The sequence below is a fragment of the Pan troglodytes genome, chromosome 3 (genome assembly GCF_028858775.2).
Source record: "Pan troglodytes isolate AG18354 chromosome 3, NHGRI_mPanTro3-v2.0_pri, whole genome shotgun sequence".
Classification (NCBI taxonomy): Eukaryota; Metazoa; Chordata; class Mammalia; order Primates; family Hominidae; genus Pan; species Pan troglodytes.
This window is the reverse complement of record NC_072401.2, coordinates 75,555,726-75,580,310: the sequence shown is the minus strand read 5'-3', so window position 1 is coordinate 75,580,310 and position 24,585 is coordinate 75,555,726. Positions and strand designations below refer to the sequence as shown.

Below are 24,585 nucleotides of genomic sequence, written 5' to 3'. Positions count from 1 at the left end.
TGCTGCCCCTATGCATGTCTGCCAGGAAACTTTTCATTGTGCCTCTCTCTCTTGTCACGTAGCCCTGCGTTCTGAACTCACGGTGGCTGCTGCAGTCCTGGTGCTGTTGGTGATTGTGATCATCTCACTTATTGTCCTGGTTGTCATTTGGAAACAGGTAGATATTTTCTTATAAAACTAAAGATCTTTGAAGCCAATGATAACAAGCATAGCAACCTAGTTCAGTGCTTGGCACAGAGAAGGAGCTCAGCAATTACATGTGGAGTGAACGTTGTTGGACTCTACTGTGTCCAGTCACTGTGCTGCTTCAGTGAAGCTCTGGTGCACTGGGACTTTGGTAATTCACCAGTTACCCGTCCTGGTCATTTATAGAAACCGAGGTATGAAATTCGCTGGAGGGTCATTGAATCAATCAGCCCGGATGGACATGAATATATTTATGTGGACCCGATGCAGCTGCCTTATGACTCAAGATGGGAGTTTCCAAGAGATGGACTAGTGCTTGGTAAGTTCCATGGGGTGACCTCCCAAGACTCCCTTTTCCCTTGCACACAACTTTACAATTTATAGGCCTTGGCAGAATAGAGATCTGAGCTTGTGCTTAGTAAGAACTAGGCAATGGAAATTTACTTTCAGAAATACATTTCTGTCTTGACAATAAGTTAATTGGATCATTGCAATGATTTTTTTAAATCTCTTTCCATAACAAATTATAGTTAAGGAAAATTTTACAAAGGGAGAAGAGAATATGAAGAGGGCTGGCAAAGATACCCACCAAAATTGCTTTTCTTTAGAAATGACACATTGAAAATGAATTTCTGTGACTAAAAATGAGCAGATGAGAAATGAATGAGGACAACCACAAAATGTATTTTGATTCAGTACATTCTGAAGATGCATTAGATACTCCTTTTTACATATTTGGAATATGGAATATAAAAATATAGGTACATTTTAAGGCAAAATATGTAAAAATAAGCAAGCCAACTTATCACAAGCATTTCAAGTATTTCAGTCCTGGGCTGAGACCAAGTATATGAAGCTTTAGTCCAAGGGAGTATTTCTTTTTTAAATCACATTCCTAATGAATGAAAGCAAGACAAAGGCAAATGAAAGTAGAGGTAGAGGTTGTGTTATGATGAATGATCTAACAGTATATATGTTAAAGAATGCCAAATGCAGGTTTTAATTATCCACCAGTCTCATTGCAAAATACAGAAGAGTTTAAGTCTTCTTAGAGAGTTAGGTAAACTGAAATCAAGCAAGGCACCAGAGTGAAATCACCTTCGCAAAAATTGTAACTGAGGAAATTATGACAGTGAATGAGATATGACCTAACCAACTCCATTTTGCTTTAGCCTCCAAGTTGTCCTTGTTCCTTCCTGGGCATAGGCCGAACTAACTTTGAGAGGAACTTAGTTTATAGTTTGACTTTGAAAAAAAAGACAATAATAGCCCTTTGCCAAAACAAACCCTCTTTTTGCCTGGGAACTAGACTGCCTTTGCGGGACTAACGAATTAGCTACAAGATTAGAAAGTATGGTTTAGGGGTCACTGTTGTAAAACCTGAGGTCAGTGCTTGAGATATTTTGGAGACCCTGTATTTCGATTCGCCAGCTGACACCACCCAGGTCAATAAACTGGCTCATCTGATCTTGTGGCCCCTACCTAGGAACTGACTCAGTGCAAGAGGACAGCATCAGCTCCCTATGATTTCATCTTTGACCCAACCAATCAGCACTCCCCATTTCACCCCCTACCCACCAAATCATCCTTAAAAACCCCATTCCCCCAGTTTCAGAGACACTGATTTGAGTAATAGCAGAATAGTAGAAATTCCCCCAGTTTCAGAGACACTGATTCGAGTAATAGTGGTAATAGTAGAATAGGTCTCCCGTACAGCTGGCTCTGTGTGAATTAAACCCTTTTTCTATTGCAATTCCCCTGTCTTGATAAATCGGCTCTGTCTAGGCAGCGGGCAAGGAGAATCCATGGGGCGGTTATAAGAGCTGCCCCCCAATTTCAAATATTTATATCTAAGCTTTCTTTATTTTCCTGCCTATTTCCCAAAAAGGGATGAGGAGCTTAGGGAGGTAAAAAGTAGTAAAATATGGGGAAGAGGGCATAATTCCCATTATACCAAGAGGCATTGCTGGTGAAGCAATACCTTTCCAGGTACGATTTTCAGTAACATAGACGTGCAGTAAGAGGCAGTGTTGGCTGTTAGTGTCTTTTATGAGCCAAGTCTTTTCCTGGCTTGGCTATCCGTGGTGAGACTGACACCCCGGGAAATGTTTCTCTCAGGGTGAGCTCTTTCAGGGTGGGACAACAGCTTCAGTGTCTTTACGTATGTCTCCTCCCAACATGAAGCTAATTGCTGTGCTCTCGGGCATGTTTAGCTCTTGGTAGAGTGGCTTTCCTAACAAATAGGGAGCAGTGAGCCCAGCCTGAAGTTTTTATTTAGTCACTCCTTGGAATCAGTGATATTTTGAATACTGAAGTATTTCCAGTGGCTAGTAATTTACTAAGACAAAAGATGCCCCTGTTTGCATATGGAAAACAGAAGGGGAGAGAACCAGGGGGTGTGGGTGAGAGCCCCCGAAGCCAGAGGATCCCAGGGGCTGGCCCAGCATGGAGCTGGTAGACAGCGCACTCACACCAGGGAGGGCTGCACCCTCCTTTCTCCCGTCTGTGTTTTCTTTCCCTTGCAACTGTTATTCGACAAAAGCAATTATGCTAATTTCCTTCCCTGTGGGCTCAATTCCGTTTTTGACACGATGACTTGGAGAAGTCATTATGATTACTCCAAACAGGAAAGACACCCGCCCAGCTGTCCACCCGCAGAGAGCTGGCTACGGTGCAGAAAGCTGAGGAGGCGTCTGGAGTTTTTGGGTGTTAATGATTCTGCCTGCCCACAGGTCGGGTCTTGGGGTCTGGAGCGTTTGGGAAGGTGGTTGAAGGAACAGCCTATGGATTAAGCCGGTCCCAACCTGTCATGAAAGTTGCAGTGAAGATGCTAAAACGTAAGTGCTCCTTCCTGGGGATTTTTTGAGCATGGGGATTTTTTGAGCATGGGGATATTAAGGGAATTTCTCAAAATCATGCAGCTAGTAAATAAGACATTTAGGACTAGGTCGTGATTATTTTGACTCCAGGTTTTATGTGTATTTAGATTAGGTTTATTTAGATTGCTCTTGCTGCCTGTATGTTGGAAAATTAAGAGCTTGTTATTTCCAGTGACTTCTTTTTACTAGAAAGACCAGGAATTAGTTATTAGCACTGAGGCCAAGTAACTATCTGCTTCTTTTAGACTTCTGGTAAATAGAATGATATCCAATCACAGGATTAGTCATATTCTTGGTTTTTTTCTGAGAACAGGAAGTTGGTAGCTCAGCTGGACTGATATGTGATTTATTCTTTCAACAGCCACGGCCAGATCCAGTGAAAAACAAGCTCTCATGTCTGAACTGAAGATAATGACTCACCTGGGGCCACATTTGAACATTGTAAACTTGCTGGGAGCCTGCACCAAGTCAGGTGGGCTCACTGACCTGGAGTGAGGATTTTCACTGGACACATGTGGTTGTGAAAACTGTTCAATCAGGCTTAAATCCTCCACTCTCCATCCCCACACATGGCAGGGAATAGAAGTCCCTTGAATGGAGCTGACTGGTCCCTTGAATGGATGGAAGCTCATTGTTTTTTGAGCAAAATCTGTTGCCAGTCCAGTCATAGCCGTTCATGGCTCTTTATAAAAAAAAAAAAACAACAACAAAAAAACCTTTTTTGGTATCTTATTTTTTTCTGCACCATATGGTCTGCAGGACAATTCATGGCTTTTCTGTTCTTCATTTTCATACCCATCTCCTAACGGCTTTTGTCCCCATAGGCCCCATTTACATCATCACAGAGTATTGCTTCTATGGAGATTTGGTCAACTATTTGCATAAGAATAGGGATAGCTTCCTGAGCCACCACCCAGAGAAGCCAAAGAAAGAGCTGGATATCTTTGGATTGAACCCTGCTGATGAAAGCACACGGAGGTGGGTGCAAAGAGAGATGTTGCTGTCTATCATTATCTTACAGGCATCACAAATGGAAAGACCCATGTCCTGATAGATATCATGTCTGCAGATTCAGTGCCCAAGGTAGCAAGACTTAGAGTCAAACCACCCTGTCCAGTCTTTCCATGGTCATGCAGAGAGATGCATGATGTCTAAAGGTGTTTTGGACTGGGGTGTCACATGGGAAGGCCTTGCTGATAGGTTTGAATGAGAGTGAGTTAGAATGACTCTGGGAGCTCTTCTGCTATTTACATGTGATCCACTTAGACCTATAAAATGCAGCTCTGGCCAGGGATGCTTGAGTTCTGGAACCTTGCGAGAACTGTCTGTGGATCTCCAAGCTCGAGGTCCTTGCTGAACCTGGACCTATAAATGACGTCAATGATAGTGATCCCTACTGCAGAAATCTACAAGTGGCTATAAAGAACTCTGTAGGTAAGAAATTCTGTAAGATCAGAAAGTACAATGAATTCACTTCTTAATAAATTACTTGGTGGACACCAAATGGGTGCTAAATTGATTGGGTAGAAGGAATTGTATGCCCAAGCCACATGGCCACACGGCTCAAGTTCCAACCAAGGCTTGTGAGTTGAAAAACTGAGAAAGAATAATGACAGACTTAATGTAGTGAATTCTTCAAACTTTAAGTGTAATGGACTTACAGGTCCATGGGAGCACAGCCCCACTGTCTTAGATGTGGCTCTTCAGGATGTGCGGGCTCCTGCTAAAGATGTGCAGGGAACTGGCTCTGAAAACAAGTGAACAGTAGTCATCATGGCAGCTGACATTTGTGGAGTCCTTTGTATGTGCCAGGTGCCATGACAAATATTCCGCTAGTCTTTCCCATCTTTGTCAGTGGGATTCATTCTACGTCTTCTGAAAAGTGCTTCCTTGACCCCCAGATCAAGTCATTTTCCTTACAAGCTATTGAAATCTTTCTTCCTTCACAGCGCAGCTGAGTTTGATTTGATCTGTGTATTTATTTTGTTTGTTTTTTACATTTCTTTTTTTCCCTATTTAAAAAATTTTTTTATTTCCATAGGTTTTTGGGGAACAAGTGGTATTTGGTTACATGAGTAAATTCTTTAGTGGTGATTTGTGAGATTTTGGTGCACCCATCACTGGAGCAGTATACACTGAACCCAGTTTGTAGTCTTTTATCCCTCACCTGCCTCTCAATTTTTCCCCCTGAGTCCCCAAGTCCATTGTGTCATTCTTATGCCTTTGCATCCTCATAGCTTAGCTCTCACTTATGAGTGAGAACGTACGATGTTTGGTTTCCATTTCTGAGTTACTTCACTTAGAATAATAGTCTCTAATCCCATCCAGGTTGCTGTGAAAGCCATTAATTCATTCCTTTTTATAGCTGAGTTTTTTATATATATATATATGCATACCTACACATACATATGTATAGATACACTGCAGTTTCTTTATCCACTCCTTGATTGATGGGCATTTGGGGTTGGTTCCACATTTTTTCAATATGTGAATTGTGCTGCTATAAACGTGTGTGCAAGTATCTTTTTCGTATGACTTCCTTTCCTCTGGTAGATACCCAGTAGTGGAATTGCTGTGATGCATGTATTTGTGTGACTATTTGATTAATGCTCATTTCCTTGACTAGATCACCTCATGTGAAAGGTGTGGATTGGTTTTGCTTTTACCCAGTTAGCTCCCATGCCTACCTCAGTACCTGGCACATTGTAGGTCCCCCAAAATCATCATCTACTGAAAGTGGAATGACCACTTCAGAAGGGCACCCTGGGTAAGATTTCTCTTTCTGTTTTTACAGCTATGTTATTTTATCTTTTGAAAACAATGGTGACTACATGGACATGAAGCAGGCTGATACTACACAATATGTCCCCATGCTAGAAAGGAAAGAGGTTTCTAAATATTCCGACATCCAGAGATCACTCTATGATCGTCCAGCCTCATATAAGAAGAAATCTATGTTAGGTAAAAGTGTCTGTACTCACTCTGGGTGTTGGGACTTTCCAGTGGTTTAATATGATACTTAAAGTATTTAGAGGGAAGTGTATAGGGATGGTAAGTGAACCTGGCAGCCCACGTGGTCTCTAAATGCAGGTCTGCACAACCAGTTCTGTGACATGTTTCCAGGTTTGTGGCCTATAAATTGAGAAGAATAAAAGCTGACAATGTAACAAATTTTTTAAACTTTAAATTTAATAGTTTTAAAGAATTTTCTTGGTGTGTTCCTGCAGTAAACATTTTTTTTAAAAAATAATTATTTATTCTGATATAATGAACTTCCTTTTTTATTGCTGTCTTTTTCTTTTTTAATGAAAATATGGTGATTGATTTTTTTTAATGCCCTTACTTGGCAGAATTACAAGTTGGCTGTCTTACGTTGGTTCCTCACATTGCTTTTTTTCCCTTAAGTTTTAGAAGTCTCTGATGTCTATGAGTTCAGTAACCCTTGCTTTTACTTTTCCTAACATTCAATTTGTGATAGGAACTCTAGAGTAGATAATTTGCAGTTATATTTTCTGGACCAGTGTTTCTGTTGAATGTATTTTGAAGGTGGGTCTATCTGTTTTTCAAGTACATTAATATGTGGCAGGGTTAAATTGATTTATAAACTCCAGGGAGTCCAGCTGATGCCCAGACCAGATGGACCACTCACATCTGTTCAGGGTGGTTCCTCCAGAGCCCTGGACTGGTCACAGACATGAAGCTGGAAGTCTGACATTGGCTTGTCCTGTGAGCTTGCCTTTTTGGGTCTGAGCCTTCCCATTAGTCAATGCAAAAAAGTGTTGAGCTGCCCTGGACATAGTTTTGGAAATTATTGATGTGCTCTGAATGTTTTCAGGTTCTTAAGTGAAAGGTACAATCGATTTAAAAAAGAATGTGTTTGTTTTGCAAAGCTCAGTACACAATATTTTCCATTTCTGCGGTTCCAAGTTCCATTCACTTCTCATTGCCAAATGGGTGAACTTCCAAGTGCTTTTAAAAGATTAGCCAGTGAGAGTTATCGGAACCAGTACTTCCTCTCCCCTCCCATATTGTTAAAAATAGTTTACATTGCTTCCCAGGCTGGGCTGGTGGAGTTGGCACGAGATGTCAGAGGAACCTGAGTCATGCTCAGGCCCAAGCCCTGTTGGCAGGCAGACCACTGCTTTCTGGCCTTCCGTGACTATCTGAAAAAATTGTGAATGGCTAGAGCTACTCTTCCCTTGCTGAACATTTTCAAAAAGAATTGAGAACTTCTGGATTAAATTGCCTTCTTCCTCGAAAACCCTGGGACCCTTCCAGATGGGACTAACTGGGGAAAGTGGACAAGTTAGAAACAAAGAAACTCAAAGCAAAGTCATTGGCACTGATCTCTAAGATGCTATCACATGTGATTGGTGGTTGATTTTATTAACAAATTATAAGCAAAGTACTACAAAGGTGGCTTTAAAAAGAAAATAAAGCAATTCACAGAAACTACTTTTTCATGTAGCTTGTATGTGTGCTCCATGTATTTCATCATGGAAGATTTTAGTGTGTGTTTATGTGTATGTGTGTTTTAAAGGTAGCTGAGATGATTTGCTAATTATGGTCGAAAAAAAGAAATTTAGGAGGTAAACAAAATAATTATGTGTAAGATTGGTCCTTGTGGCTGTGTGTGTTTTGTGTGTGCGTGTATGTCTCTGTGTGTTTTAGGCTGTTCTTTTATTGCTATAAATAAATACTTGAGACTGGGTAATTTATAAGGGAAAGAGGTTTAATTAGTTCATGATTCTGCGGGCTTTACAGGAATCATGATACTGGTAGATCTGCTCAGTTTCTGGGGAGGCCTCATGAAGCCATGAAGTCATGGCAGAAGGCAAAGCAGTGCAGGCACATCACATGGCCAGAGCAAGAGCAAGCGAGAGAGAGAAAGAGAGAGGTGCCACACACTTCTAAACAGTCAGATCTTACAAGAAGTCACTTACTATTGCGAGGACAGCACCAGAAGGATGATGCTAAATTGTTCATAAGAAATCTGTCCCCATGATCCATTCATCTGCCACCAGTCCCCACCTCCAATACTGGAGATTACAATTCAACATGAGATTTGGGTGGGGACACATATTCAAACTATATCATATTGACCCTGGACCCTCCCAAATCTCATGTCCTTCTCATATTTCAAAATACAATCATCCCTCCACAATAGTCCCCTCAAGCCTTAACTCATTCCAGCATCAACTCAAAGTCCAAAGTCTTATCTGACACAAGGCAAGTCCCTTCCACCTATGAGCCTGTAAAATAAAGAACAAGTTATTTACTTCCAAGATACAATGGGGTTATAGGCAATGGGTCAACATTCCCATTCCCAAAGGGAGAAATCGGCCAAAAGAAAGGGGCTACAAGCCCCACAGAAGTTCAGAACCCAGCAGGGCTGAAAACTCCAAATAAACTCCATTGACTCCGTATCCCATATCCAGAGCACACTGATGCAAGGGGTGGAGCTCTTGGGAGGGGTGGAACACCCTGTGGCTTTGCAGGGTTTAGCCCCTGCAGCTGCTCTCAGGGGCTGGTGTCGAGTGCCTGTGGTTTTTCCAGGTGCAGAGTGCAGGCTGTTGGTGGATATATTATTCATGGAGGATGGTGGCCCTCCCCTCGTAGCTCCACGAGGCAGTGCCCCAGTGGAGACTCTGTGTGGGGACTTCAACCCCACATTTCGCCTCTGCAATGCCCTAGTAGAGGTTCTCTGTGAGGGCTCCACTCCTGCAGCATGCTTCTGTCTGGACACCCTGGTTTTTTAATATATCCTCCGAAATCTAGGCAGAGGCTCCCAAGCCTCAACTCTTACACTCTGTGCACCCACAGGCTAACACCACATGGAAGCGGCCAAGGTTTATGGCTGTCACAAGCTGACGCAACAGCCCAAGCTGCACCTGAACTCCTTTGAGCCACGGCTGGAGCTGGAGTCATAGGGATGCAGGGAGCAGTGTCTCGAGGCTGCACAGGGCAGTGGACCCTGGGGCTGGCCCATGAAACCATTCTTCCCTCCTAGGCCTCTGGGCCTGTGATGGGAGGGGCTGCCATGAAGGTGTCTGAAATGCCTTAAAGGCCTTTTTCCCATTGTTTTGGCAATCAGCCTTTGCCTCCTTTTTAGTTATGCAAATTTCTCTAGCAAGTGGTTGCCCAGCAGCCCTCTTAAATTCTCTCCCAAAAAAGCTTTTACTTTCTCTGTCACATGGCCAAGCTACAAATTTTCCAACCTTTTATGCTCTGCTTCCCTTTTACTTTTTTTTTTTTTTTAAAGAGATGGGGTCTCGCTATGTTGTCCAGGCTAGTTTGAACTCTTGGACTCAAGCAATCCTCTCACCTCATCCTCCCAAAGTGTTGGGATTATAGCTGTGAGCCACTGCGCCCAGCCTCTGCTTCTCTTTTAAATATAAGTTTCAACTTCAAGTCATTTCTTTGCTTCTGCATCTGACTGTAGGCTATTGGAAGCAGCCAGGCCATATCGTGAACACTTTGCTACTTAGAAATTTCTTCCACCAGATATCCTAGGTCATCACTCTCAAGTTCAAACTTCCACATATTCCTAGGGCATCGACATAATGTGGCCAAGTTCTTTGCTGAAGCTTAACAAGGGTGACCTTTACTCCAGTTCCCAATAAGTTCTTCATTTTCATCCGAGACCTTGGCAGCCTGGATTTCATTGTCCGTATCATTATCAGCATTTTGGTCACAAGCATTTAACCAGTCTCTAAGAAGTTCCAAACTTTCCTTCATCTTCCTGTCTTCTTCTGAGCCCTCCAAACTCTTCTTATCTCTGCCTGTTACCCAGTTATCTTTACAGCAATTCCCCATTCCTTGATACCAATTTTCTCTATTAGGCTGTTTTTGCATTGCTATAAAGAAATACCTGAGACTGAGTAATTTATAAAGAAAAGAGGTTTCATTGGCACATGGATTCTGCAGGCTATACAGGCGTTTGCTTCTGGAGAGGCCTCAGGAAGCTTCCAATCATGGTGGAAGGTAAAGGGGGAGCAGGCATATCACATGGCCAGAGCAGGAGCAAGTGAGAGAGAGAGAGAGAGAGGTGCCATACAGTTTTAAACAGGCAGATCTTGCAAGAAGTCACTCACTTTTGCAAGGATAGCACCAAGGGGATGGTGCTAAACCATTCGTGAGAAATTCACCCCCATGATCCAGTCATCTCCCACCAGGCCCCACCTCCAGTACTGGGGATTACACTTCAACATGAGATTTGGGTGGGGACACATATCCAAACTATATCATTGCGTGTGTGTGTGTAATTTTTAAACCAGATATATGTTTCTGCATATCTCTTTCCTTTCTTTCATTCATTCTTTCTTTCTTTTTTTTGAGACAGAGTCTCACTCTGTCACCCAGGCTGCAGTGCAGTGGTGTGATCTCAGCTCACTGCAACTCATTGCAACCTCCTCCTCCCTGGTTCAAGCAATTCCCCTGCCTCAGCCTCCCGAGTAGCTGGGATTACAAGCACATGCCACCATGCCTGGCTAATTTTTTTGTATTATTAGTAGAGATAGGGTTTCACCATGTTGGCCAGACTGGTCTCAAACTTCTGACCTCAGGCAATCCACCCACCTCGGCCTCCCAAAGTGCTGGGATTATAGGCATAAGCCACCATGCCTGGCCTATACATCTATTTTCTAAGATAGAATCTTTGCATAGTGATATTCATCTGTGAGATCTAAACATTCTACAAAAAAATTAAGAAAATATTTTTGGATGCGTTCTTTGGGCATGCCTCTGCAACCTGATGATTTCCTGCTGCCTGCCAGCACCAATACATTTAATTTCTTTTCTGCAGACTCAGAAGTCAAAAACCTCCTTTCAGATGATAACTCAGAAGGCCTTACTTTATTGGATTTGTTGAGCTTCACCTATCAAGTTGCCCGAGGAATGGAGTTTTTGGCTTCAAAAAATGTAAGTTCAAGGAACACAGACCTTTTTAGACCCAGATTTCAGTGAGTGGAGTGTGGAAGGAGATGCTAGGAGATAGATCTTGGAAAGGCCATTAATAACAGGGGCCTCTTACTTACCTGTCTCTCTCCTTCATCCCTTACGCAGGACAGGGAGTCTGAAATCATCAGGCGTCTACTCTTCTCTAGAGCTTTCTCTCTGTTGGGAGTGGGTGGAGTGAGAACCTGGGAGAAGGCCAGCCCTTTATATCCAGGCAGACAGCTCCAAGTGCCACCATGGATCAGCCAGTCTTGCAGGGGTGATGCTATTCAGCTACAGATGGCTTGATCCTGAGTCATTTCTTCCTTTTCCATGCAGTGTGTCCACCGTGATCTGGCTGCTCGCAACGTCCTCCTGGCACAAGGAAAAATCGTGAAGATCTGTGACTTTGGCCTGGCCAGAGACATCATGCATGATTCGAACTATGTGTCGAAAGGCAGTGTACGTCCTCACTTCCCTCACTAGGCAGGCTCACCCTCCTTCACTTTAATCTCTGAAGTCAGGTGTTGCTTCTAGAGATTCGGTGCCTGTTTTTTAAAACATCAATAGACTTCAAGGGGTCAGTACACTGCCTTGGCAGCAGATTGCCCAGGTGTGAGTGCCAGCTCCACCACTTACTTAATTTGGATTTGGGGCTAGATACTTGACTGTTCTGCCCCTCTGTCTCCCTGACTGTAGTGGGAGGTGGTAATAGTACCTATTTGCTGAGTTGTTATGGGGATTAAATCAATGAATTCATGTAAAGTGCTCAGGACAGTGCCTGGCATATAGAAACAGCACTCAATAATGTTAGCTATTTTATTTATTTATTTATTTATTTATTTATTTATTTATTTTCTTTTTTTTTGAGACAGAGTCTCACTCTGTCACCCAGGCTGGAGTGCAGTGGCACAATCTTGGCTCACTGCAAACTTCTGCCTCCCAGGTTGAAGCAATTCTCCTGCCTCAGCCTCCCGAGTAGCTGGGATTACAGGCATGCACCACCATGTTCAGCTAATTTTTGTATTTTTAGTAGAGACAGGGTTTCACCATGTTGCCCAGACTGGTCTCGAACTCCTGGCCTCAAGTGATCGACCTGCCTCAGCCTCCCAAAGTGCTGGGATGACAGGTGTGAGCCACTGCATCTGGCAAGTGTTAGCTATTAATATGTCAATTGTGTGTATGCATGGACAAGCATGCATTCCCAAGGATGGTGTCTTTATATTTTAAGCTTTTATCAGATTTTCAAAAGCCATCTGTGACCCCTAAAATATTGAAACCATTTGGGTTTATGTATCTTAGAGGCACAGTTTCCTTAAAGATACTCATTTTGTTGTCTACTTGAACCATTCTTCCCATCCCTTCCACTTCTCAGCAGATGACATAGCTCCCTGTGGGGATATATCTGCTCCCTGTAGGTACAATTCCAAATCACCTCACTGCACTGGACGTGAGACAGCTTATGGCAGCTGCAGCTTCCACCTAGAGAAAGACATGGGCCTGCATCCATGCTGTGTGTGATTCATGTACTCATGTGGCCGTGATAGCTGTAATCGGCTCATAGATCGTTGGATCTGTTCTTAATTTTGTTCCCAGGAATATCTAAAAATAGGAAACCGGTCCATTCAGGGCTTACACCTTTTGGGTGAAAATTCAGGATTAATGTTTTTGGATATTATTCCTTTGGAGGACATAAAAGGCAATATTGACCATTCATCATTCATCTAGTATTTGTTGAGCACCTACTATGTGCCAGGGACTGAGAGTTCAGTAATGAACAAAACACATGTAAAAGACACTCAAATGGGACAAGATAATTAGCACAAGTTATTAAGAGCCCAAGGGGAACCCTTTTCTATTTCCACTGCTGTGGATCATCAGTGAGTAGACATGGGTTTAACTGTCTCCCTCCTTCCTTGCAGACCTTTCTGCCCGTGAAGTGGATGGCTCCTGAGAGCATCTTTGACAACCTCTACACCACACTGAGTGATGTCTGGTCTTACGGCATTCTGCTCTGGGAGATCTTTTCCCTTGGTATGGGCCTGACATCGCTGCTTATTTGGGCTGTTCTGAAACACCACTGGAAGGAAAATGTGTTCTTTCAAGCCCCAGGATGTAGACACTGTTAAGATAACCTGGTGTGAGGCCAGTATGCTGCAGCCGCCTCAAACCACATGTTGTGCCTTATTGTGTCTGAGATAGGCCCATGCAGGTGGAGATGGGGGTTTTTGTTGGGGGTTGCGTCTCACTCCTGGCCTCTGCCCCTCCTCTCCTTTGGGCTATGCCAGAGTGACTTCCTCCCACTGGAAGTGGTCCCAATGACATTCGCATCCCAGCTGCTTTTTCATTTTGGGCTTTGGGTCACATGGGTTCACCCATGGAGAGTGGGCCCTCCCTCACCTGGTGGCAATTGATGCTCAGGTGAAAAGGGGTATGTGGCGGGAAGGGCAGGGCTCTCATTCCTGGTTGTCACTGGCCAGTCTTGACAACCCAGGTGCTGAACAACCCAGGTGCCCTGGGCTGTCCGGTGAGGTCCCTAAGAGAAGGATGAGCCATAACCCTGACATCTGGATGGTTCATCTGGGGAGGTGAGACTTACACACTTAGGGATAAACAGTGTGGTGCTGATTTAAAATTGTAATTTGAGTCTTGAGTAAAGAGAAAGGAGTCCTGGAATAGTGTGGGAAGGCTTCAGAGAGGGAACTTAACTTGACCTGGCCTTGGCTTTGAAAGTGTGAAATGTTTCATGAATTTATCTGTGATCAGGATGTAATAGTAAAGTGTATCTTCCTGCCCTGTCTCCTTTTTCATCCTAGTTCTCCCTCCATGGATGATCACAATGGATCATCCCCAGTGGCTTAATGGAGTCCTGTACTCCCTTAAAAGCAGAGAGGCCACAACTTTGATTTTTGCTTTAGCTATTTGAACATACCTGGTAAAAAAGACTCTCTGGGTTTTAATGATTCAGAATTTCTCCTTGCTTTTCTAGTTCATTTTGTCTGTGTTGATCCAATAGTCATACACATTGAAAAACACTTGAACGCTTATTTCTAAAGATGTGGAATTTTTGTGATGGTACTTGGACTTGACCAACCTGGAGTCCTAATTAAACTTAAGGTTTGAGCTGGTCTCTGAAGTCAAGGAGATGATGACACTGAATTTTCTTGAAAAAACCAGTGCTTCAAGGCTATAGGATCTGAAAGGTTTTCTAACAGTGTTCTATCATGCCAAGTGTTTCAACAATGCACTGAGCGTTTGTTAGTCCTGGTGTTTTATTGTTTGGCTTTTAGGTGGCACCCCTTACCCCGGCATGATGGTGGATTCTACTTTCTACAATAAGATCAAGAGTGGGTACCGGATGGCCAAGCCTGACCACGCTACCAGTGAAGTGTGAGCTCCTTCCCCATCCCGGGGGCCTGTGTTCACAGTCTGTGGGTCTAGGGGGAGGGAGGGGCCCTGAGACTTCCCCCTGTGCCCACTCTTGAGTTCTGTCCCCACAGCTACGAGATCATGGTGAAATGCTGGAACAGTGAGCCGGAGAAGAGACCCTCCTTTTACCACCTGAGTGAGATTGTGGAGAATCTGCTGCCTGGACAATATAAAAAGGTGTGTTTGGATCTATGGGTGGAAAGGTCTGGTTAAAGCTGGAAGTTATACCAGTGAGCTGTGCTGTTCCACAGTTCTAGAGGAGCATTTTCAAAAGAGGCAAAAGATTGTGTGATCCAGTGGCTGGGCTTCATGGCGGTGCTCCACGAGACCCTAGTAGCAATGATGAATGAAAACCCTCCCCTTCCCGTGGGGCTTTCCTTTCATCTTATATGTGCAGTACCTGTAAGCACTATTCTCCAGATGTTTGAGTATCAGAAGTTAGTGTGCAGTTAGAAGACTCAGGGCATCCATGGCCATTACATCACTAATTTGAGTGCACTTAAATCCATGCGAAATTGGCTTTTACCAGCGGACTGGAAGGAACAACCTCAGCTGTTATCTGTGGCACCAGCTGGTTTTTTGTGGAATAGGAAGCATTGTTCAAAGGAACAAATGTAATTTCTTGGAACCAAGCAGGATATGTAAATGAATGAAACAGCTTTCTGCTGAGGTGTTGAGAGGAAAACTCAGACATAACCTCAGTTTCTTAGATTAAGATTAGTCCCTGTGTAGACTTTTTATACTTACCATTTTTCTTCCTTCTTCTCAAGGAGGAATAGCGTTAGGAGATTGTGTGCCGAACTGGAAGTTAAATACTTCTGTCTGTTAATTATCTCACTGCCCACTACAACTTTCACAGGTGAGGCAGTGAGGAGGCAGAAGGAAATTAACCCTCAGTTGGTCAAAGATGCTCTGACTGGTGGAAATGTGTTGGTGGGAAGAGATTGAAGTTATTGTTGAAAATAGGGTCTTTTCACATCCAATGTTAGACCTCTCCAATGTTTAAGGATCATGAAGGCTTTGGGTATTATCCACCCAATAGAAGGCCTCACTGCCTATCTATGGGACCCATCCAAGCCCTGGAAAGGCAACGTGATGGGGACCAGAAGGGTTCTCAGTTGTAGCTACTGACTTGGAGAAGGGGCTACTGGTATCTTAGCACCTAATGGCAGAAGCTCTTTACCATTGGTGGCCCCTTCTTCATGTTCTATGTCTCTGGGGATAGTTGACATGACTCTCCTTCAACTAAGTCCCACATCTTCCAGGTAGTTTGGAAATATGTACAGTTAAATAATAGTAAGTTCTGAGTGTCTCTATTCATTTTTGAGGTTTGGTTGTTAACACTTGATTAAATATGTTCAATGAATGTTTATAGAGTTATGAAAAAATTCACCTGGACTTCCTGAAGAGTGACCATCCTGCTGTGGCACGCATGCGTGTGGACTCAGACAATGCATACATTGGTGTCACCTACAAAAACGAGGAAGACAAGCTGAAGGACTGGGAGGGTGGTCTGGATGAGCAGAGACTGAGCGCTGACAGTGGCTACATCATTCCTCTGCCTGACATTGACCCTGTCCCTGAGGAGGAGGACCTGGGCAAGAGGAACAGACACAGGTAGCTGTGGGGGCAGCCTCAGTGTCTCACCTTTCCCCTCCCCTATAGGCCCTGAAGGAGAGGACCCATTTTCCCGATAATGGTGCACTCCCGGTTGGTAAATATGTACTCAGGGACAAGTTGCAGAATCCTCAGGAGGTCCACGTGGTTTTGAAAATGCTTCCCAGATGATTCTAATATGTTCCCCCTGGGGCTGGGAGAGGGATGTGCATGTTGTGGGGAGAGGGACATGCTTCCCTGGTGGAGAATCTTTGAGCTAAATTCTCAGGTAATTTGATCAAATTGATACAGAACTGTGATTACTGAGATCATATAAGCCTCTCCTGCCATTGTCTTAAATAGTCATTGAACTGGGGAAAAAGTGAAGAAAGGTGGGACTGAGTCCTTTGACGCTATGCCCTACCTGTGAATTGGAATCACCTGCAGAGATTTAAAAACTGCTGATCTACAAGCCTCACCCAAAACAACAAATTAGAATCCCTGGGGGTGGTGGCCAACTGCTCCCTGGCTGATTTGTTTCTTCTTTCTTTTAAATTTTGTATTATGGAAGATTTCTAACGTGTGCACAATTCACATAGTATAGTGAGCTGTTCAGTATCCGTCACCCAGCTTCAATGACTATGCACTCTGCCAGCCTGGATGCACACATGGCCATGTCTGTCTCTCCTCAGCCTCCTCTGGATTGTTTGGAAGCAAATCCTAGACACCTTATCATTTCACCCATAAATATTCCAGTGTGTGTCTCTTAAAGATAAGGGCTCTATTTTAAAGAAGAACAACAGTTATTAAAAATAACTACAATGCTGTTATCTCACCCAAAACAGGGACAATAAATCATTAAGGCATCAGGCAGCCAGTTAAAGTTCAAATTATCTCACAAATATTATCATACTCCATTAAAAAGTGGGCAGAGGACATAAGCAGACACTTTTCAAAAGAAGACATACCTGCAGCCAACAAGCATATGAAAAAATGCTCAACATCACTGATCACTAGAGAAATGCAAATCAGAACCGTGATGAGATACCATCTCACACCACACAGAATGGTTATTATTAAAAAGTCAAAAAATAACAGATGCTGGTGAGGTTGTGGAGAAAAAGGGAAGCGTATACACTGCTTGTTGAAGTGCAAATTAGTTCAGCTATTGTGGAAAGCAGTGTGGTGATTTCTCAAAGAACTTTTAACAGAATTACCATTCGATCCAGCAATCCCATTACTGGGTATATAACCAAAGGAATATAAATCATTCTACCATAAAGACATGCATACGTATGTTCACTGCAGCACTATTCACGATAGCAAAGACATGGAATCATCCTAAATGCCCATTGACAGTAGACTGGATAAAGAACATCTGGCACATACACACCATGGAATACTATGCGTTGATAAAAAAGAACAAGATCTGAGATACCATCTCCCACCAGTCAGAATGGCTATTATTTAAAAGTCAAAAAGCAACAGATTGTGGCGAGGTTGTGGAGAAAAAGAAACACTTTTACAATGTTGGTTGGAGTGTAAATTAGTTCAACCATTGTGGAAGACAGTGTGGCGATTCCCCAAAGACCTAGAGGCAGAAATACTGTTTGACCCATCAATCCCATTACTGAGTATATACCCAGAGTGATATAAATCATTCTATTATAAAGGCACATGAATGTGTATGTTCACTGCTGCACTGTTCACAATAGCAAAATCATGGAATCAACCTAAATTCCCATCAATGATAGACTGGATAAAGAAAATGTGATACATATACACCATGGAATACGATGCAGCCATAAAAAGGAATGAGATCATGTCCTTTGCAGGGACATGGATGGAGCTGGAAGCCGTTACCGTCAGCAAACTAACACAGGAACAGAAAACCAAACACCACATGTTCTCTCTTATAAGTGGGAGCTGAACGATGAGGACACATGGACACATGGAGGGAAACAACACACACTGGAGCCTTTCAGGGGTTGGGGATTGGGTGGAGCATCAGGAAGAATAGCTAATGGATACTGGGCATAATACCTGGGTGATGGGATGATCTGCGCAGCAAACCACCGTGACGCATGTTTACCCATGTAACAAACCTGCACATCCTGCATATGTACCCCTGAACTTAAAAAGTGGAAAATACAAAAATGAAATTAAAAAAAGAACAAGATCATGTCCTTTGCAGCAACGTGGATGGAGCCGGAGGTCATTATCCTTAGCAAACTAATACGAGAACAGAAGACCAGATACCTCATGTTCTCACTTATAAGTGGGAGCTAAAACAACGAGAACACATGGACACAAAGAGGGGAACAACACACACCAGGGCATAGTTGAGGGTGCAGGGTGGGAGAAGGAAGAGGATCAGAAAAAATACCTATCGGATACTGTGCTTATTACTTGGGTGATGAAATAATCTGTACATCAAACCGCCATGACGTGATTTATCCATGTAACCTGCACACGTGCCCTTGAACATAAAATAAAAGTTAAAAAAAAATTATCATACACTTGTTTTGTTCTGTTTGAGATCCAGATAAGAGTCACACATTGCACTTGGTTGCTATGTCTCTGTAAGTTCACTATGCCTCTTTTTTTTGCCCTCTTACATATTATTTGTGAAGAAACCATAGTGTTTGCCTGTGGAGTTCCCACAATCAGAATTTTGCTGATTACATCCTTGAAGTGTCCTTCTCAGGTGCTTCTGTCTTCTCTATGTGTTGTAAACTGGTAGTTAGTCTAGGAACTTAACCTGACTCAGGTTAGATCTTCGGCAAACATGCTTCATAGATGGTTCTGTGTGCTTCTGTCAGGAGGTATGCACTGTCCAGTTGTCTGCCTTTTGTAACATTATCAGTCATTGGGTGACCATTACCTAGAATTTCTTTTTTTTTTTTTTTTTGAGATGGAGTCTCGCTCTGTCACCCAGGCTGGAGTGCAGTGGTGTGATCTCAGCTTACTGTAACCTCTGCCTCCTGGGTTCAAGCCATTCTCATACCTCCGCCTCCTGAGTAGCTGGGATTACAGGCACATGCCACCATGCCCAGCTAATTTTTGTATTTTTAGTAGAAATGGGGTTTCAGCATGTGGGCCAGGCTGGTTTTGAACTCCTGACCTCAAGTGATCTGCCAGTCTCGGCCTCCCAAGGTGCTGGGATTATAGGCATGAACCATCTCACCTGGCCTAGATTCTTTAACTCAGCACCAAGGTGGAGCTAATGCCCAGGCAGGACTGAGAATCACTGGTTCATGTGGTCAGATGGAGGAGACCATGCCCCAGTTCTCCGCTGTCTTTGCATGGCCCTTGGACAGAGGTAGGAGAAGGTGATGATAGTGGCCCCTAGTTCAAGGTCCAAGTTGCTTGTGTGTGTGTGTGTGTTTTTTTTTTCCTCTTCTTTCCCATCAGAACATTATTTTGGAGGCTTATGACTGTGACCTTTGTTAACCAATTTAGGTATAATATGTAGACAGCCCTTGTTTATTTGTATGGACTGGGTAATTTTGAAAGTATGGCTTTTCTATTTTGTTTTAGAATGTGTTATGTGATTTGAAGATGGGACACAGTGGCCCATCAGTCTTCGGTTTTTTATTATGCTTTGCTCAGGCCAGTTTTTATAACGTGTTTATATCTCTTGAGCATATGGTGTTCCTCCAAGTTTTGGGGGTCTGCAATGGAACTTCACGGGGGTCGGGGAAGGCTGGGCAGTGAATCTAGGGCTCTCTGTCTCAGATCCTTTCTCAATTTGGTTACTTTGTATTTGTGGGCTCTGAATAATATTTGAGTTGTAAGAGGGTTCTGCTTTTATATAAAGTTAGAAAGTCACATTGGAATAAATAACATGAGAAAGGTGCCCAGAAGTTTTCTAGGGCTACAACAGGCTGAGCTGCAGAATTTGATGCACCAGGAATTGAACTTTCTCAGTTGAAGTTCACGTTCAAGTTAAGTAACTTGTGTGGCATCACACAGCTAGTAAGTGGGGGGACCATTCCAGACCTAAGGCTTTCTGACTCCAGAACTCCCCTTTCAGCCACTTCTCTAGTATGTAAGGAGCCGTCACCTGGGCCTTCAAGTTGGGGGCCGGTGGGGGGGCATTTGATGTCAAGAGAGAGGGGAAGAGGGCATTCCAGGCAAGTGGCAGGAGATCCTGAGAACACAGTTTGGATGCTCAGGAGGCTTCCGGGAGAGCACCTGATGGGCCTGGCTGCAGCTTGCACCCTGATGGGCCTGACTTCACCCCCTGCTCTGCTTTCCCAGGCCTTTGGATCCGGCATTGCTTATGTTCTCTTCCACTAGGATTGAGTAGGGAAAGTAGAAATTCTTGCAGCTTGTCAGTAACTTTGATGAAAGACCCAGCAGAAAAGCAGGAAAGCTGAAGTGTAAAAGTGATGGGTGGACCTTGGTTTTCCACGTGGCCTACCACAGCATGTCAGGCCTGGGGGCAGAATCTTGCCATACTGTGCAGCCCAAATTTGAATGCCAAAGGCTTTTGTTTGTCTCTGGGGGGCCACAGTCTAGGTCTAGTTCTGTGCAGGAGTTGTAATATTTGCTCTTCTCTCCCTCCTCCAGCTCGCAGACCTCTGAAGAGAGTGCCATTGAGACGGGTTCCAGCAGTTCCACCTTCATCAAGAGAGAGGACGAGACCATTGAAGACATCGACATGATGGACGACATCGGCATAGACTCTTCAGACCTGGTGGAAGACAGCTTCCTGTAACTGGCGGATTCGAGGGGTTCCTTCCACTTCTGGGGCCACCTCTGGATCCCGTTCAGAAAACCACTTTATTGCAATGCGGAGGTTGAGAGGAGGACTTGGTTGATGTTTAAAGAGAAGTTCCCAGCCAAGGGCCTCAGGGAGCGTTCTAAATATGAATGAATGGGATATTTTGAAATGAACTTTGTCAGTGTTGCCTCTTGCAATGCCTCAGTAGCATCTCAGTGGTGTGTGAAGTTGGAGATAGATGGATAAGGGAATAATAGGCCACAGAAGGTGAACTTTGTGCTTCAAGGACATTGGTGAGAGTCCAACAGACACAATTTATACTGCGACAGAACTTCAGCATTGTAATTATGTAAATAACTCTAACCAAGGCTGTGTTTAGATTGTATTAACTATCTTCTTTGGACTTCTGAAGAGACCACTCAATCCATCCATGTACTTCCCTCTTGAAACCTGATGTCAGCTGCTGTTGAACTTTTTAAAGAAGTGCATGAAAAACCATTTTTGAACCTTAAAAGGTACTGGTACTATAGCATTTTGCTATCTTTTTTAGTGTTAAAGAGGTAAAGAATAATAATTAACCAACCTTGTTTAATAGATTTGGGTCATTTAGAAGCCTGACAACTCATTTTCATATTGTAATCTATGTTTATAATACTACTACTGTTACCAGTAATGCTAAATGTGTAATAATGTAACATGATTTCCCTCCAGAGAAAGCACAATTTAAAACAATCCTTACTAAGTAGGTGATGAGTTTGACATTTTTTGACATTTATATTAAATAACATGTTTCTCTATAAAGTATGGTAATAGCTTTAGTGAATTAAATTTAGTTGAGCATAGAGAACAAAGTAAAAGTAGTGTTGTCCAGGAAGTCAGAATTTTTAACTGTACTGAATAGGTTCCCCAATCCATCGTATTAAAAAACAATTAACTGCCCTCTGAAATAATGGGATTAGAAACAAACAAAACTCTTAAGTCCTAAAAGTTCTCAATGTAGAGGCATAAACCTGTGCTGAACATAACTTCTCATGTATATTACCCAATGGAAAATATAATGATCAGCAAAAAGACTGGATTTGCAGAAGTTTTTTTTTTTTCTTCTTCATGCCTGATGAAAGCTTTGGCGACCCCAATATATGTATTTTTTGAATCTGTGAACCTGAAAAGGGTCAGAAGGATGCCCAGACATCAGCCTCCTTCTTTCACCCCTTACCCCAAAGAGAAAGAGTTTGAAACTCGAGACCATAAAGATATTCTTTAGTGGAGGCTGGATGTGCATTAGCCTGGATCCTCAGTTCTCAAATGTGTGTGGTAGCCAGGATGACTAGATCCTGGGTTTCCATCCTTGAGATTCTGAAGTATGAAGTCTGAGGGAAACCAGAGTCTGTATTTTTCTAAACTCCCTGGCTGTTCTGATCAGCCAGTTTTCAGAAACACTGACTTAGGTTTCAGGAAGTTGCTATGGGAAACAAATAATTTGAACTTTGGAACAGGGTTGGAATTCAACCACGCAGGAAGCCTACTATTTAAATCCTTGGCTTCAGGTTAGTGACATTTAATGCCATCTAGCTAGCAATTGCGACCTTAATTTAACTTTCCAGTCTTAGCTGAGGCTGAGAAAGCTAAAGTTTGGTTTTGACAGGTTTTCCAAAAGTAAAGATGCTACTTCCCACTGTATGGGGGAGATTGAACTTTCCCTGTCTCCCGTCTTCTGCCTCCCACTCCATACCCCGCCAAGGAAAGGCATGTACAAAAATTATGCAATTCAGTGTTCCAAGTCTCTGTGTAACCAGCTCAGTGTTTTGGTGGAAAAAACATTTTAAGTTTTACTGATAATTTGAGGTTAGATGGGAGGATGAATTGTCACATCTATCCACACTGTCAAACAGGTTGGTGTGGGTTCATTGGCATTCTTTGCAATACTGCTTAATTGCTGATACCATATGAATGAAACATGGGCTGTGATTACTGCAATCACTGTGCTATCGGCAGGTGATGCTTTGGAAGATGCAGAAGCAATAATAAAGTACTTGACTACCTACTGGTGTAATCTCAATGCAAGCCCCAACTTTCTTATCCAACTTTTTCGTAGTAAGTGCGAAGACTGAGCCAGATTGGCCAATTAAAAACGAAAACCTGACTAGGTTCTGTAGAGCCAATTAGACTTGAAATACGTTTGTGTTTCTAGAATCACAGCTCAAGCATTCTGTTTATCGCTCACTCTCCCTTGTACAGCCTTATTTTGTTGGTGCTTTGCATTTTGATATTGCTGTGAGCCTTGCATGACATCATGAGGCCGGATGAAACTTCTCAGTCCAGCAGTTTCCAGTCCTAACAAATGCTCCCACCTGAATTTGTATATGACTGCATTTGTGTGTGTGTGTGTTTTCAGCAAATTCCAGATTTGTTTCCTTTTGGCCTCCTGCAAAGTCTCCAGAAGAAAATTTGCCAATCTTTCCTACTTTCTATTTTTATGATGACAATCAAAGCCGGCCTGAGAAACACTATTTGTGACTTTTTAAACGATTAGTGATGTCCTTAAAATGTGGTCTGCCAATCTGTACAAAATGGTCCTATTTTTGTGAAGAGGGACATAAGATAAAATGATGTTATACATCAATATGTATATATGTATTTCTATATAGACTTGGAGAATACTGCCAAAACATTTATGACAAGCTGTATCACTGCCTTCGTTTATATTTTTTTAACTGTGATAATCCCCACAGGCACATTAACTGTTGCACTTTTGAATGTCCAAAATTTATATTTTAGAAATAATAAAGAGAAAGATACTTACATGTTCCCAAAACAATGGTGTGGTGAATGTGTGAGAAAAACTAACTTGATAGGGTCTACCAATACAAAATGTATTACGAATGCCCCTGTTCATGTTTTTGTTTTAAAACGTGTAAATGAAGATCTTTATATTTCAATAAATGATATATAATTTAAAGTTATACTAAGGTTTCAGCATTTTTGTTTTTAGTTTAATCATAAGAATTAAAGCAATCCTGTTCTATTTACTTTCTTAGCAACATTTGTAGGACTCTATATTAGGCCTTTTTTTTTTTTTTTCCTGAGACGGAGTTTTGCTCTTGTCATCCAGGCTGGAGTGCAGTGGCGTGATCTCAGTTCACTGCAACTTCTGCCTCCCGAGTTCAAGCAATTCTCCTGCCTCAGCCTCCCAAGTAGCTGGGATTATAGGCGCCTGCCACCATGCCTGGCTAATTTTTGTATTTTTAGTAGAGATGGGGTTTCATCATGTTGGCCGGGCTGGTCTCGAACTCCTGACCTTAGATGATCTGCCTGCCTCGGCCTCCCAAAGTGCTGGGATTACAGGTGTGAACCACCACGCCTGGCCTATATTAGGCTTTTGATGAACCAATAGAATATCTAAGGTTTAAGACATTATATGAGCTAGATTGTTCCACGACACAGTATTTGACTTAAAGATGATTGGCACTTGGCTCATCTTTGGTCTCATCATTTTTTTGATTGTTCATCTTTATCCTGTGGTGTTTTCTTCCCCTGCATAAGGAATACAGGACTGCAGTTACTCTGTACAACATTCAACTGTCGTAAAAGTGTAGGAAGTAAAACGTTACATTATTTTTTTCACCGTGTCTTCTTCCCTGTCCCTGTCCTGTTTCCAAGAGACAGAGCTGCACCACTTGGTGTGTCTTTTAAACTTCCAGTTCCCTTTGTATGCATCTGTGTATATATATTCCCATACACACATCTCTACGTTTGCTTCATATCTCCCTAAATGGGATCTCACTTTATGTAATCCTTTGTAATGTTCTTTTTTCCTTTCCTTTTTAAAAC

The 24,585-nt window shown here is 42.7% G+C and overlaps 1 protein-coding gene across 4 annotated transcripts in view; it reads left to right on the top strand.

Moving 5' to 3' along the window:
• PDGFRA (platelet derived growth factor receptor alpha) overlaps window positions 1-23,717 on the top strand; it is a 70,969-nt gene extending 47,252 nt beyond the window's left edge. For all 4 annotated transcript variants that reach the window (XM_024356152.3, XM_016951727.4, XM_024356153.3 and 1 more), the window contains exons 11-23: window positions 63-157; window positions 373-505; window positions 2,919-3,023; window positions 3,427-3,537; window positions 3,890-4,043; window positions 5,860-6,026; window positions 10,870-10,985; window positions 11,340-11,462; window positions 12,923-13,034; window positions 14,291-14,390; window positions 14,501-14,606; window positions 15,805-16,046; window positions 20,601-23,717. In XM_024356152.3, the coding sequence (XP_024211920.1) occupies window positions 63-157; window positions 373-505; window positions 2,919-3,023; window positions 3,427-3,537; window positions 3,890-4,043; window positions 5,860-6,026; window positions 10,870-10,985; window positions 11,340-11,462; window positions 12,923-13,034; window positions 14,291-14,390; window positions 14,501-14,606; window positions 15,805-16,046; window positions 20,601-20,748 (1,712 nt within the window). In that variant the 3' untranslated portion in view covers window positions 20,749-23,717. The remainder of the gene's footprint in view (window positions 1-62; window positions 158-372; window positions 506-2,918; window positions 3,024-3,426; window positions 3,538-3,889; window positions 4,044-5,859; window positions 6,027-10,869; window positions 10,986-11,339; window positions 11,463-12,922; window positions 13,035-14,290; window positions 14,391-14,500; window positions 14,607-15,804; window positions 16,047-20,600) is intronic.
• Window positions 23,718-24,585: the final 868 nt, after the last annotated feature.